Source organism: Mirounga angustirostris, unplaced genomic scaffold (assembly GCF_029215605.1).
Source record: "Mirounga angustirostris isolate CCGP_5_RB_7025 unplaced genomic scaffold, mMirAng1.0.hap1 SCAF_3, whole genome shotgun sequence".
In the NCBI taxonomy this organism is placed as follows: Eukaryota; Metazoa; Chordata; class Mammalia; order Carnivora; family Phocidae; genus Mirounga; species Mirounga angustirostris.
Window position 1 is genome coordinate 124,285,417 of NW_026991711.1, and position 15,950 is coordinate 124,301,366.

The window sequence follows — 15,950 nt, forward strand, 5'->3', positions numbered from 1 at the left end:
GCGGGCATTTCTGCTGCGGCAACAGGAAGGGTGATCCAAGTGCGTCTCCTCCTTTAATGGAGGTGGGAATAAAATAGGTCACAGTTCAAAGAACACCAGAGCTGGAGGAAATGTGCCCACAGTGCCGGTTATTTCAGTGAAATGGTTTTACCCTTCACTCCCCAGTTTTTTGCTTGTATCACATTGGAGAATACTAAGTATTTAAGAAAACAAACCCTTTTCCAGTAATGAGCTTTACTGTTTATTTCTGGCATTGTCATAATAGGTACATTTCTCCCTAAATTTGTGTCCCCATCCAAATTAAGGGGCTTGAAGTCTGGTTTGGGGTTTGCTTTTTAATTTTTATTTTTTTAAGATTTATTAGAGAGCACGAGCAGGGCGGAGCAGCAGAGGGAGAGGGACAAGCAGGCTCCCTGTCGAGCAGGGAGCCCAATTCGGAACTCGAAACCAGGACCCCGGGATCATGACCGGATCTGAAGGCAGACGCTTAACTGACTGAGCCACCCAGGTGTCCCCGGCTTTTTGTTTTTTTGTACAGGTTAGGAATACTTGTGTGTGAGTAGGGAAGACCGTACCTTGTCACAGCACCTGCTCCTATCAGGCCAATCTAGCCATTGAACTAGCAGGTCTGTGATTTAGATGGTATGAGGGCAGCCACAGGGCAAACCACATAGACAACCCATTCAAGGTCTCCCACACATCCTATCTGTGTACCTCTTGGGGCTGTGGCCTCCATGCTTTCCAAGTTCTCCATCTCCTAGTGTTCCTTGCCAAATATCCAGGAAATCAGGTGACCAGGCACCATGCTTGTAGGCATAGCACCTGCTTGTATTCCCCCTGATGAGACAGTGTGCTGGTGGGGACTGGTCATGTGTGCCAGAGACTGGACCAGAGAAAACCGCTCTCCTTCCCTCTACTTTCTCAAATCTCCTCAGTGTGGGGGTTACTCAGCTCCAGTGGGCGTTGGCATTACGGTATATACCCCCAGCTCTGCCTTAAGGTCCCTTCCATGGACAGAGAGCTGGGAAACATCATGTCCTGGCTCAAGACCTCAAGGAGGTGGTTTCAGAAAGATTTCTGGCTTATCTCCAGTGGTGTAAGAGTAGCTCCCAGGTCCTGGGAATTGGTGGTGGTTTCTTACAGTGCAGATCAGGAAGCAGGGCGAGCAAGGGTTATAGGAGGACCAGAGTGGGTGACTGTTGCTGTTCATGTAGATTTAGGATGTAAGAATTTCCACTAATTCCGGCTTCCTTCCCCCATGGACAGACGTTTGTGTGAATCTTCTTGTTTTTGAAAATTCTAGTGAGGGTTTCCTGGTAATTCTGTTTTTTTTCTTCACATACCAGTCACTTGGATGCTTTAGTGATAAATCTTTAATTTCCCAAGTCTGTTAAAACCCCTTCAAGCACAGCTGGCCCAGGGGAGACTCAAATGACCTTTCTGATGTTGCCAACTCATCCACTGTGGGACCATGGCTTTTCCATTAACAGCTCTTCTGGTTTTGAGTTGCCTTTTGAAAGTCAGGCATGAGCCTATATGCCTGTTTTAACCCCCCACCTTCACCCCGGTCTGTGCAGGGGGTGACTACCTATTTCACCATGCCTCCTAACATGAAGAATAAGCACAGCGTTGCAATTTGAACTTGATAGTTTGGGTAATGTCTCTTTTGAGTCTTGCACACAAAGATCGACAAAAATTGAGCTGATTCAAATCCAGGCCTTGATTTTTCAGAGTCAAGAAGGCCTGGTAAGGACCAGTTGGGTAGTATTTATCAGAGAGACTAGTTTGCTTATAGAAAACTTTCTATATCTTTTCCAGTTCTGCTGTATATAAAGTTAGAGCTTGTAGATGTTTTAATCATCAGGGTAATTTACCTTCTCTCCTCACCCATCCTTAGTTGCTTCTTAGTACACCCGGGAGGGGAGGAAGTGATGGGTGGGGGAGGAGCAATAGAGGAGAGCTTATATGAATGCTTGAGGACCAGCTGTGTCTTTTCCAGAGAGGCTGACCCTAGCCAACGTACTCTCTTCCTTTTGTCCTCTCTATACTGTAATTGTGTCCTCTGTATTTTGTCATTGGATCTGCTTACCCTAGAATATCTAATTTTCTAATAGTAAGCTTATTTGTCCTTAAGTTCATTTAGGGGCTGAAAACCAGGGAGAACCAGCTTCATCAGTGAGTCCTATTTCCAGTCCCACGACTAAGGGTTGGGCTGGTTGAGTTGTAGGAGGGTGGTCCCTGTGCTGTGGGGAGTGTGGCATGGATCTGACGAGAGAAGAGATACATGGTGCTGGGGAGGAATGTTGAAGTTGGGAGACCCTCCCTTGGGTTCTCTTATTAGAGAGAAGTGGTGGGAAGGCAGGGAGTTATGGAAAGCATCTGGGTGTTTGAATCTATTCTGTAATACCTATGTAAGACCCCCTCCGTTACTTGAGCTGAAATCATGGCTTCTTGTGGATCATTCATACTTGGTCTTAATCTAATCTCAGGGGGTGCCCGAGTGGCTCGGTCAGTTAAGTGTCTAACTCTTGATTTCAGCTCAGGTCATAATCTCAGGGTCCTGGGATCAAGCCCCGCATTGGGCTCCTTGCTCAGCGGGGAATCTGCTTCTCCTTCTCCCTGCTCTTGCTCTCTCTCACTTTCTCTGTCTCTCTGTCTCTCAAATAAATCTTAAAAAAAAAAAATCTCAGATTGGTGGCTTCCTGGACCCATTGTTAGGAGTGAAACTGGACCAGTTGATAGGGTACAGAAACGGGTATGAGGTGTGGAGTTCATTGATACTTGAGTGGTGAAACTTGAATTTTCTCTCACATGGTAAAAAGTCCTAGAAGTGGTAGAAGAAAAAAGAAAAAACTATTAAAAAACAACATACACATGAGATATATGGGAATTATATTCTAAGGATGTAGTTCTTAAGAGTTAATCTACCTGTAATGGATGGTCTAAGTTAAGGTTTTCTCTCTTCACTCCAGGAGGTGACTTTGGTCCAGAGACTTCCCCCCAAGTCCTGCCGCCCGGCCATGGTGGCGACTTTTCTGTGAGCAGCCTTCCTATAACAGAGGACACCTACAGGGTGAGCTTGGCCAAAGGTGTCTCCATGTCTCTGCCTTCATCACCTCTGCTGCCTCGACAGTCTCACTCGGTGCAATCAAGATCAAATAAAAAATCCCCAGGTAATTGAACAGCAAAATAGCACCCAAACTAGCTTGGTTATATATGTAATGCATATTGAAATGAAGCAAAACTGGTGCTTATAAGGAATTTTCTGGGAGGATTTCTTTGTTATAGTAATTTCTGGAAGAAGAAAATCTTTAAAAAAGAGAGTTATGATTTGAATAGACTCCTTTCTTTAGTTCAACCTATATACAAACTATTTTGATTGCTCAGGCTAGACTTTTACAAAAATTCAAGATCTTTTTATCAATATTAATGTTAATCATTGGTCTTGTGTTCTTGATCATGAATTAGGGAGTGTTATAATCTAAACTCATTGTGGTGCATTTAAAAGTTCTGGATTTTGGCAAGGGTAATCTGACAACAGTCCATTTATTACTGCCAAGTGTTATGTACTGATATACTTTCTTTGATTACATCACCCACCATTTGAACAACTATAAATTTTTGAAAATTCAGACTTTTAAAGGGGTGGGAAGCAAGGGTCTTATGGATTACTTGTTTCAAGTATCTTTGCTTCCCTCATTACCAAGTTTTTGCACTTAACATTACCAATGAAAACACAAACGTTACTTAACTTTGAGAGGTTATGAATCAGATGTGAGGAAAGCCTTTCCAGAATTCTTATACCTGCAATCATGAGAGTTCTTTGATCTTTTAGCTTTGCTGAGCATTTGTTTACTGAAGGCAGGATAGTTTGGGGCCCTTGTTGATCATATGCCAGTGTAAGGATTCTTCTCATTTACACAGAAACGAGTTTGGAATTGGTCTAAGATGTGTCCTGGAGCTATAAAATTGGTATCTGTTTTTCTGGTTTCCTAAATATTTGTATTACTTGAGATGTGATAGGCATTATTTCTGAATCATTTAGTGGATATTTGCAATTTGTGTGGTGACAAAATTAAGAAGGCAAACCTTGAGGCTTTGAATGTTAGAAATGGTGCTATGAATTGGTGAGTGTCCAAAACCCTTAATTGTTCTAGAGCTTTCTTATTTTGGACAGCATTGTTTATAATCCAGTCATTAGCTGGAACTTGGAAACCTTTTTGGTATGAAGCAATTTCCTGTGCCAAGGAATTTGACCTGTTTATCAGTATTTGGGGAAATTCCTGGAATGTCCTTCCTTCTCTTTGCCTTTCCCTACCACTATATCTCTTTGTCAGATTTCTTCCCTTCTTTCAAATTGTGGTTCCCACACTGCCTTTCTTGATGGTTACCCCATTGGAATTACTCTTCTTCCTACAAATTGTGCACAGCATTTTACTTTTTCCTTTATCAGCCCTGTCATTTGTCCTTTTTCCCTTGAATCAGTGTGTTTATGTGCAGCCTGTGTCTGATGGGCATGGATAGGCACGATGGCTTCTTTGAGTATACATCATCTATATAAAACCAATATTAGAATTCTGAACCTATCTGGATTTTATTTATTAGAGAGAGAGCATGAGCAGGAGGGAGGGGGAGAAGCAGGCTCGATCCGAGGACCCTGAGATCATGACCTGAGCCAAAGGCAGACTCTTAACTGACTGAGCCACCTAGGCGCCCCCTCTCTGGATTCTTAAGGGACCTCGGTTGAGGGTAATGTGAGTGCTAAGTGCAGAAATACAACCTTTGGTAGAATTTGCCCTGCTATAGTCTATGCTGCTGCATATGAGTTGATGCTGCTTGGGCCTTAGGCCTGGTGAGAATACCTAAGAGACTAGGGAATACGTATTTCAGAGGGAATTTTATTATTAACAGAAGTTTGCTTATTGGGACTTGAATCTTTGTAATTTTTTTAATTTGATTTTTCCAGCTCTATTGAGATACACTTGACTATACCATGTAAGTTTAAGGTGTACAACATAGTGATTTTATCTATGCAGGTATATATTGCAAAATAATTACAGTAAGGTTAACACGTCCATCACTTCATAGCTACAATGTGTTTATTTTGTGGGGTGTTAGTGGGATGCTAGATAGCAATGAATGGCATGACAAACATGGGAAGTATGGCTCTCCAGAAGGGTCTCAGAGGCCACAGGCTCTTATGGGCCAGAAATCCCTGATGAGGCCTGGTCTCCTGTGTCCTGACCAAATTGGATATTTTTAGTTTTGAGAAACTATCATATAGTTTGTTTTTCTCCATAGGAATAAAATTTATTAAATGCTTTGCAAGGCCTTATGAACAGAAGGGAATAGTGCGACATTCAGCCTTTTAATGGATTGAAGAGAATATGCTCCATATTAGATGCTTTGGGTCCAAATTAAATACACTAAGCAGATTCTTCTCTAATGGAGCCATGCTTGTGCATTGCCCAAATTTGTGCAGCAAATTAGTGTCTCACAGTGGTAATTTGGCTTCATTATCTTGGCAATTTTAATTCAAAAGGGAAGCTAAGGGCAAAGATGCTTGCTTAAAAATGGCAGTGACTCAGAGTACATCAGACAATAAACAATGTTTTTCCACAGTGTTTAACACTCACAGGTTTCTGTTCAAGCAGTATTGTTAGAAAAGTATCCAGAGACTTAGTGTTCTACCTGCCTGTAAAATTAGTTGGCATATGGTCATGAACATGCGTTGGATTTAAAAATAGCCGTCTATTTAAAAAGCTCACACTGTTGTTGCTAATGATACGGTAAATACGGTGTGCATGCTGCGCCCATAGGTAACTGAGCCCTTCCCCTGCGCTCCCCTCACACCAGCCGGGCTGGGCTTCAGATCTTGTCATCATTCAGAACCAGCTCTGAATTACCCTGTTGACTTCTGTTCTCATTTGTATGATAAGACTCTTTTCTCTCTCTCTTGTTTAAGAAGGTTCATTAAAAAAAAAAAAAAAAATCTAAACCTGTTTTACTCGTTTGGATAGAAACTCTTCACTAATTGATGCTAATCAAGAAACTGTCAGGGACTGAAACCGTTCTAGCAAAGGTCAAATACTATAAACCCCTGTAATAGGCACTCCACGTAGCTTGTTTTAATGAAAGTTTGTATTTTAATACAATAGGTGATTAGCTGGTGGGTCATGGGAACTCTGGGCCAGAGACAGTTTCATTAACCTTGCAATAATGTGACCTGCATTTTTCATGGTTGGGTTTCTTACATTCCACTCATATTGCTTAGTTAATATTATTTATTCTCCTACTACCTTGTTCCACATAGCTATATTTTTTTCACTTGTTAGTCTAAAGATGCAGTTTTTGAGTATTGTTTCTTTTTTGAATGGAAACTATATTTGCTGGTAAAGAAAACAAGGGCCAGTATCCATTATAGTCTGGTGGTTGCAAGCTTTTTTGGATTAAGAATTCATTAATATTTGTAATGTATCCTTTTGTCTTCCAGAGAAGAGCAAAGCCCATTTCCTATGGTTTATTTATTAGTAATATCATTAGTTACTTTATACTTGGATTATATTTCCCAGATCACTTTGGGCCCATTATGAAACACTCCAAAGGTAGAGCATGAATGGGAAGCACACTTTTAAAATGCTGTGGTGGGGTACAGCGGTAGAGGTTGGAAAGTGGGGGATACTGCTTTTTTCATCCTCGCTTGTGTGGAGAGAATGGATGGTGCCAGCTAGGTGCACGTCTGCTGCTCGTTCCAGTTCCAGTTCCAGTTCCTGCTGTAGCCCTTTTGGAAACCCCTCTGGCTGGCTGTTTCTTCAAGGCAGAAACCTCCAAGTTGACAGGCTGTGTAGTGAAGTCATTCTGCCCTTTGATTCTTGGACCATAAGTTAATTGTCTGTCCAGATCCTCCCTCTCTCACCCTGCAAGAGTGTTTCCTGTAGAAAATTAGCATTTTTATTTACTTATTTTTATTTATTTTTTTAAAAAGATTTTTTTTTAAAGATTTTATTTATTTATTTATTTTGAGAGAGAGAATGAGAGACAGAGAGCATGAGAGGGAGGAGGGTCAGAGGGAGAAGCAGACTCCCCGCCGAGCAGGGAGCCCGATGCGGGACTCGATCCTAGGACTCCAGGATCATGACCTGAGCCGAAGGCAGTCGCTTAACCAACTGAGCCACCCAGGCGCCCTTAAAAAGATTTTTTTGATCTACTCCATCGAGACCTGAGACCACACATGCACTGCCTTTTTTCACTTAATATTATATCATGAACAATTTCCAGTTTGCTTGAAGGACTTGAGATTTAATGTCTTTTGTTTCAATATTCCATGATTGATTTTTAACTAGTTTCCAATTGTTGGGTATTTTTTATTTTTCAGGTTTTTAAAAATTGTAGCATGAGCTAGGATATTTTGCTTTGTTTTTGCTGTTCAGTGCCTATGAATTCAAAATTTTTAATTGTGGTAAAATACAAGTAACAGAATTTGCCATTTTAACTATTTTTAAATGTACAGTCTAGTCATGTAAAGTACATTCACATTATTGTGGAAGCAGTCTCCAGAGCTCCTGATGTGAATGCTTTTGTCCAGTAATTTTTGTGCACATCTGATATTGTAAGAGTGGCAAGTTCCCAGAAACGGAATTATTGAACTAAATGGACTGCATTTTTAAAGATCTTGATGCATACTGCCCAGTCACTTTCCAGAAAAGCTGTATTGATTTCACATTCCCTCCCGAGTTCTTTGAGAGGCTTCTTTTTGAAGTTAACCATCTTCTGGGAACGATCTCAGATGGATAGTGCTGGTGCGGTGCTTTGTCCGAATTAGTAAGAAGGGGCTGAGAGAAGTCCTCCTGTCACCTTCCTCTTTTTGAACTTCCCTTCTGTCTGCACTTCTCAGACAATTCCCATTTTCTTTCCTTCCATGTTACTATGTCAGGGGAATGATCACAGCTGAGTCAGATCAAGTTCACGGTCAGAAAAACACTCAGCTGGCTTCCAGTTTTAGCTACAACCACACTCTGTTATGTGGGGAAGATCATAGACATTTTCTATTTTTTTTTTTAAAGATTTTATTTTTAAGTAATCTCTACACCCACCATGGGGCTCGAACTCACAACCCCGAGATCACACTCCACCAGCTGAGCCAGCCAGGCGCCCCAGGATCATAGACATTTTTGAGTTGGCGAGGCCTCCAGACCAGGTCAGGCCATCTGTGCCAGGCCTCTTTGCAGATAGGGAAGGGGATGGAACTTGCCCCAGTGTGGAAGTTACTGGTAGAGCTTTGGCCTAAGCCCAGGTCCCCTGCTCTGTCCCCAGCATTTTCTCCGATGCCAGTCTGCATTGTTCTGTCTGTACGTTGTTGACACATGAGCTGTAAATGACGGCGCTTTGTGTCCTGGTTGCGTGCACACAGGGAGGCCATGGGCTTCAAGTGCCCACATGTATCTGTGAGGCTTTTTTTGGGGGAGGGGGGTAGGAGAGGGGAGAACAACCCAGGAAATGCACAGTCCCAGCCCAAGCCTGCCTGTAGCGCTGGCTAGTTTTAGGCCCTGCTTTCACCCAAGTGGTCAGGGCCACAATTAGGGCTCTGACTTTCAGCAAGGACAGTTCCTCCTGCTGCGGTGAATAGGAAAACATTCTTTGTTTTCTCCTGGAGACATGGTGTACGATAGCCTCCTCCTCGGAGTAGGTGGCTGCCTGTGCCTTTTACTGCCACGCCCAGCCGTGACCCGGACACACACTCTCTGTTGCCCTGTGTTGACGCATCGAGCCCATGTGAATGCCTTTGCTCTACTGTGAACCTGAGGACCTTTCTGAGTGCCCTTTATTTCCGCACCTGCGATCCTGATTCACCCATATACACTTTGTCCGTGCCTCTGACTCACCCCAGAGTTTCTGTTTTTTTGTTTTTAAAGATTTTATTTATTTATTTGACAGAGGGAGACAGAGGGAACACAAGCAGGGGGGAGTGGGAGAGGGAGAAGCAGGCTTTCTGCCAAGCGGGGAGCCCGATTCGGGGCTCGATCCCAGGACCCTGGGATCATGACCTGAGCTGAAGGCAGACGCCTAACGACTGAGCCACCCAGGCGCCCCTCTCCCCAGAGTTTTTTTTTTTTTTTTTTTTTTTTTAAAGATTTTATTTATTTTTTAGAGAGCGAGCGAGAGAGAAACAGCATGAGAGGGGAGAGGGTCAGAGGGAGAAGCAGGCTCCCCGCTGAGCCGGGAGCCCGATGTGGGACTCAATCCCAGGACCCTGGGATCATGACCTGAGCCGAAGGCAGACGCCTAACGACTGAGCCACCCAGGCGCCCCTCTCCCCAGAGTTTTAAAGAAGACTGATGCCTGAGTTCTACCTTTAGAGATTCTGATTTAATGCATATGAAGTATGGCCTGGGCATTGGGATTAAAAAAAAAAAAGCTTCCCAGGTGATTCTAATATGTACCAAAGTTTGAGAACCACTGGTAAGGAATTATAGGAGACAATCACATATTCTTTTTTAATGAGGGTAAATAGACTGATATTATCTTTAGTTTTTAAATTTTAGAAATATTTGAGGAGGAGAAGACATTACAAAAATGAACTAAAGGTACAATAAATCTTGGTTTACTCGTACCCCCAGAAAGACCAACTCTTTTGACACTCGATTGAATGTCTTTCCTGTACTTTTATAGTACACAAGTGATGCATTCGCCCATTTGCCTGAGCACTGGACATGTAAAAGGTTCCCAGTTTTCCACCAAATAAAGAACAGTGGAGGGCGCCTGGGTGGCTCAGTCGTTAAGCGTCTGCCTTCGGCTCAGGTCATGATCCCAGGGTCCCGGGATCGAGTCCCACATCGGGCTCCCTGCTCGGCAGGAAGCCTGCTTCTCCCTCTCCCACTCCCCCTGCTTGTGTTCCTGCTCTCGCTCTCTCTCTCTCTGTCAAATAAATAAATAAAATCTTAAAAAAAAAAAAAAAGAACAGTGGAAGAACATTCTTATATATTAATATTTAAAGTCATCTCTAATATTTTCATTGGATAGACGATGCAAGTGGGATTACTGGGTGGAAACTAATGTTGAGAGTGGATTGTGATATACTTACTGGTCATTTGTACTTTTTTCTTTGGGGAATTTTTTGTGGTATTTGTTTAATCTGCTTGGGCAATACGTATTTCTTAGCAAATCATCACAGCTTTCCTGTTTGTTATAAGACATACATAAGTCATGTATGTCACTAAAACATTTTCCTAGATCATCATTTTCCATTTAATTAGGTTTATAATAGTGTTTTATGACCCACAAAAGTTTTTTGTTCTCAGTTCAAATTTACATACTTTTCCATTGTGATTTATCTCATTGCATTTTTTAAAAACAGCTTTATTGTGATGTATCACATACCATATAATTCACCCATTTAAAGTTTACAGTTCAGCGTTTTTCGTATTTTCACAGGGTTGTGCAACCATTGCCACAATCTAATTTTAGAACCTTTTTATCTCCCTTAAAAAAAAAACAAAAACCCATTCACATTAGCAATTCCTCCACATTCCTCCCTACTTCCCTCCCCCTCTCCCTAATCCACCATCCCGCAGCCCTAAGCAAATAGTAATCTATTTTCTATCTCTGAATCGCCTATTCCAGGCTTTTCACATAAATGGAATCCTGTAACATGTGGGCTCTTGTGACTGACTTCTTTCGTATAACAGTGTTTTCTAGGTTCATCCACATTGTATGTAGTATGTATCAGAACTTCATTCCATTTCATTACCTAGTATTTTATTGTATGTATATACCACATTTAAAAATCCATTCTTCAGTATATGGACATTTGGATTTCTAGTTTTTGGTTATTATGAATAATACTGTTGTGAACATTTGTGTGTGCATTTTTGGGTGTATGTATCTTTTCATTTCTTGAGTGTATACCTAGGAATAAAATTGCTGGATCATACAATAATTGTATGTTTAACATTTTGAAGCACTGCCAAAGTATTTTCCAAAGTGACCGCAACATTTTGGATTCCCACCAGCAGAGTGCGAGATTTCTAGCTTCTCCACATTCTTGTCAACGCTTGTTGTTGTCAGTCTTTTTTTTTTTTTGTTACAGTCCTCCTACTGCATGTGAACTGGCATCTCCTTGTAGTTTTAAGTTGTGAGAATCCTTTTTGTATTCTAATTACAAGTTATGCAGTATAAAAATTTACTTCCATTCTGTGGGTTGGTCTTTTTCACTTTCTTGATATTGTTGTTTCAAGCACAAGTTTTTACCATTGATGTAGTCCATTTTATTTTATCACTGTTCTTTTGATGCTCTAAGAAACTGTTGTCTACTCCAAAGTCACAAAGACTTAGACCTATGTTAATTTTTCATACATGCTGTGAGGTAGGGGCCGACTTCATTCTTGTACGTGTGGCTATCCGTTTGTCCTGGTGCCATTTACTGAAAAGACAGTTTTCCCCCCATTGAATGGCCTTTGACCAAGTCACTGCTATGCTCTAAACCAGCCCTGTGTTTCACTTCTCCCTTCGCCTTATTCTCTTCCTGGTGCCTAAGGTCAGAACTTCCTCTGTCAAACTTGACCTCATGGGTGGCTTACATCTTTTGCTTCAGCCAGCCAGCCTTTGTGTCTCTCCTTTTCCCTGTGGGAGAAATAAATTCTTGCTCCAAACACCTGGAGCACTGTGCTTCCTCCTTTCTTCCTCCCTCTGCACAGATACTCATTGCATGTCTCTGCCCTGACCTTCCCTGAGCTCCTTGTCTTTGGTTCTTGTCTTTGTTTCCACCTGGAAGCCTTGGAGATAGGATCTAATCACTTCTTTCAGTTACCCTGGTACATACCTATGCCCCTGTTAAAATGGATAGTTTAGTAATTGCCAGTCATCAGCCCCATGTGACTGGTTGAAAATACTAATGGACACGTAAGCAATTTCAGTGTAATGGTACCTTACATTTATAAAGCTAGAAACATAGCTTCCCCCCTATTTAGAGAGAACTGATTCTTTAATTAAGGTCTTACCTCTTTGTCAGGGCTTTGCTGTCATTAGGCAGTGAGCAAAGGGGAGTATATTTTAAGCTGGGTTTGTCAGGGGTCTTCTCAACCCTACTTTTTTTTTTTAAGATTTTATTTGAGAGAGAGCAAGAGAGAGCACAAGCGGGGAAGGGGGCAGAGGGAGAGAGAGGAGACCCCACCCCCGCTGAGCAGGGAGCCCGACATGGGCTCAATTCCAGGACCCCAAGATCATGACGCTTAACCGACTGAGCTGAAGGTGCCCCTCAACCCTACTTTTCTATGCTTCTGTCACTCTCCCGTTTTCTCAGGCTCTTGGCATTTTTGCTGCATGTTTCGCGCTGCCTGTGGTTAATGATGACTGGAGGCTTTATCCAGTCACACTTTACAGCAGCGTCAGCTGCACCCCGTGGTGGTGTCAGATGGCGGCGAGAACAAACCCAGTGCCATGCTCAGAAATGAGTCTTTTTACCTCAAGAAAACAGATGGGGGCAGGGAGAGCAGTGGTTGGAATCTCTTTTTTGATCATTTCCAATTCTCAGAGAAGTCACAGAAGCTCATGGAAGCTATTGTACCTGTAGCTGACATTGATGAAAGTTACTGTAAAGTAGAAATAGACAAAAAGGAAAGATTGATGCTCCAGCTTGAATCCTCAAGCTTGTGGTGAAACAGGTCTGTGTGTGTGTATGTGTCAGCAGGAATGGCTGGCTGTGTTCCAGGTGGAGGGGCAAGGGTGTGCAGAACCTGGCGTTGGGAAGCTGACGCGAACACAGAATGGTGATCTCTAGAGGAGAGCTCAGTAAGAACCGGAGTGCCTTACAAAGGGAAAACTGGGACCACAGGGAAAATCTCCATTGTCTGGGCCTGGAGTGTTAAACCAGTAGGCTTTGCCCCTGGTGGCTTACGGAGAGTAGCTAGTGAAGAGTTAACGCATGGAACCCTTTGTTTGCATGAGCATTCTGAGAAATAAGATTTAGGAAACTCTTCCAAGGAGGTGTGACTTGGTGTGACTTTCTTGTCCCTTCCATCACCAACCAAGTCCTCCTTTATTGGTCAAAGGTTCTACGTGGCAGTTAATGAGCTCACTTAACTATTTTTTTAATAGAATTTTTTAAAGAGCAGCTCACAGCAACATTAAGTGAAGTGTCTGGAGATGTTTCATACACCCCTACCCCTACACATGCACAACCTCCCCATTATTGACATCCCCCATCACAGTGAGACATTTGTCACAATCAGTGAACCTACATTGGCATGCCATCATCACTGAAAGTTCAAAGTTTACATCCTTGGTGTTAGATTTTCTGAATTTGGACAAACATATAATGATAGGTATCCATCATTATGGTATTCTACAGAGTATTTTCACTGCCCTAAAAATCCTCTGTGCTCCATTCCATCTATGCTACACATCCCACCTTGAACCCCTGGCACTACTCACCTTTGTAATTATAATCTCCATAGTTTTGCCTTTGCTGGAAGGTCATAGAGTTGGAATCCTATAGTATGTAGCCTTTTCATACTGGCTTTTTCACTTAATAATTATGCATTTAAGGTTTTTCCGTATCTTTTTCATGACTTGATAGCTTATTTTTATTTTTTATTTATTTATTTTTAAAGATTTTATTTATTTGACAGAGGGAGACACAGCAAGAGAGGGAACACACGCAGGGGGAGTGGGAGAGGAGAAGCAGGCTTCCCGTGGAGCAGGGAGCCCCGATGCGGGGCTCGATCCCAGGACCCTGATATCATGACCTGAGCTGAAGGCAGACGCTCAATGACTGAGCCACCCAGGCGCCCCACATGAATGCTTTTTTTTTTTTTTTTTTAAAGATTTTACTTATTTATCTGACAGCGAGAGACACAGCGAGAGAGGGAACACAAGCAGGGGGAGTGGGAGAGGGAGAAGCAGGCTTCCCGCTGAGCAGGGAGCTGATGCAGGGCTTAATCCCAGGACCCCGGGATCATGACCTGAGCCGAAGGCAGATGCTCAACGACTGAGCCACCTAGGTGCCCATTATTTCTTTTTAGTGCTGAATACTATTCCATTGTCTGAATGCACCACAGTTTGGCAGTTATGAATAGACCTTCTGTAAACAGTTGTGTGCCAGTTTTTGTATGGACATAAGTTTTTTTGTTTTTTTTTTTAAGATTTTATTTATTTATTTGAGAGAGAAAGAGAGAGAGCATGAGGGGGGGAGGGTCGGGAGGGTCAGAGGGAGAAGCAGACTCCCCGCTGAGCAGGGAGCCCGATGCGGGACTCGATCCAGGGACTCCAGGATCATGACCTGAGCCAAAGGCAGTCGCTTAACCAACTGAGCCACCCAGGCGCCCTGGACATAAGTTTTTAATACCTTTGGGTGAATACCAAGAAGCATGATTGCTGGCTAATATGGTACGAGTATGTTTAGTTTTATAAAAAATTGATAAACTTCCTTTCAAAGTGGCTGTACCGTCTTTGCATTTCCATAAGCAATGAATAAGAATTCCTGTTGTGCTACATGCCCACTTGTATTTGGTGTTGTCAGTTTTTTGGATTTTGGCCATTTTGATAGATGTATGGTGGTCTCTTATTGTTTTAATTTGCAGTTCCCTGATGACATATGTTATAGAGTATCTTTTCATAGCTTATTTTCCACATGTACATCTTTTCTGGGTGAGCTATCTGTTAAGGTTTGGCACAATTTATTTTATTATTTTTTTTTAAAGATTTTATTTATTTATTTGAGAGAGAGAATGAGAGAGAGCACATGAGAAGGGGGAGGGTCAGAGGGAGAAGCAGACTCCCTGTCGAGCAGGGGGAACCTGACATGGGACTCGATCTAGGGACTCCGGGATCATGACCTGAGCCGAAGGCAGTCGCTTAACCAACTGAGCCACCCAGGCGCCCCAGGTTTGGCACATTTTAAAAGGTTGTTTGTTTTCTTGTTAGTTTTAAGAGTTCTTTGTATATTTTGGATTATAGTCCTTTATCAGATGTATCTTTTGCAAATATTTTTTCCCAGTTTGTGGCTTGTCTTCTCATTCTCTTGACATTGTCTTTCGCGGAAGAGTTGTTTTTAGTTTTAGTGAATTTCAGCTCATCAGTTATTTCTTTCATGAATTGGGGTTGTATCTAAACAGTCACTGACATAGCCAGGGTCGTTAGGATTTTTTTATGTTCTAGGGGTTTTATAGTTTAGCCTTTTGCATTTAGGTCTGCGATCCATTTTTGAATTTTTGTGAAGGGTGTAAAGTTGGTGTCTAGGTTTAATTTCTTGCATGTGAATGTCCATTCTTCTCCTTCAAAGTTGTATTGGCTATTTCGGGTCTTTTGCCTTTCCGTATAAACTTTAGAATCAGTTGGCTAATATCTACAAAATAACCTGCTGGGATTTTGATTGAGATTACATTGAACCTATAGATTAAGTAGGAAAAATTGGCATCTTGAAAATGTAGAATCTTCCCTTCTATGAATATGGACTATCTCTCCATTTGGTTAGTTCTTTGATCATCAGCGTTTTTTAGTTTTCTTCATGTGGAGCTTTTATACATTTTGTTTATACTGAAGGATTTCACTTTTTGAGGTGCAAATGCAAATGGTATTGTTTTTAATTTCAAATTCCACTTGTTCATTACTGGTATATATGAAATCAATTGGCTTTTGTATATTAATTCTGTATCCTGCAAGCTTGCTATAATCCCTGTTCCAGGAACTTTTTGGTCCGTTATTTCGGATTTTCTACATAGACGATCATGTCATCTGTGGAAGAAGTTAGTTTTATTTCTTCTTTGCCAATCTATATACCTTTTCTTGTCTTATCTTATTGTATTAACTAGGACTTCCAGGGCAATGTTGAAAAGGAGTGGTGAGAGGGAATATCCTTGCCTTGTTCCTGATCTTAGTGGGAAAACTTCTTGTTTCCACCATCAAGTATAATATTAGAGTTTTTGTAGATATTCTTTTTTTTTTTTTTTTTAAAG

General features: G+C 41.9%; 1 protein-coding gene across 10 annotated transcripts in view; it reads left to right on the top strand.

Moving 5' to 3' along the window:
• The window catches only part of TANC1 (tetratricopeptide repeat, ankyrin repeat and coiled-coil containing 1), a 229,304-nt gene that overhangs the window by 102,231 nt on the left and 111,123 nt on the right, over window positions 1-15,950 (top strand). For 9 of the 10 annotated variants that reach the window (XM_045868801.3, XM_064586594.1, XM_045868802.3 and 6 more), the window contains one exon: window positions 2,973-3,173. The exons of the other annotated variant lie outside the window; for it this stretch is intronic. In XM_045868801.3, coding sequence (XP_045724757.2) covers window positions 2,973-3,173 — 201 coding nt within the window. The remainder of the gene's footprint in view (window positions 1-2,972; window positions 3,174-15,950) is intronic. 10 annotated transcript variants of the gene reach the window in all.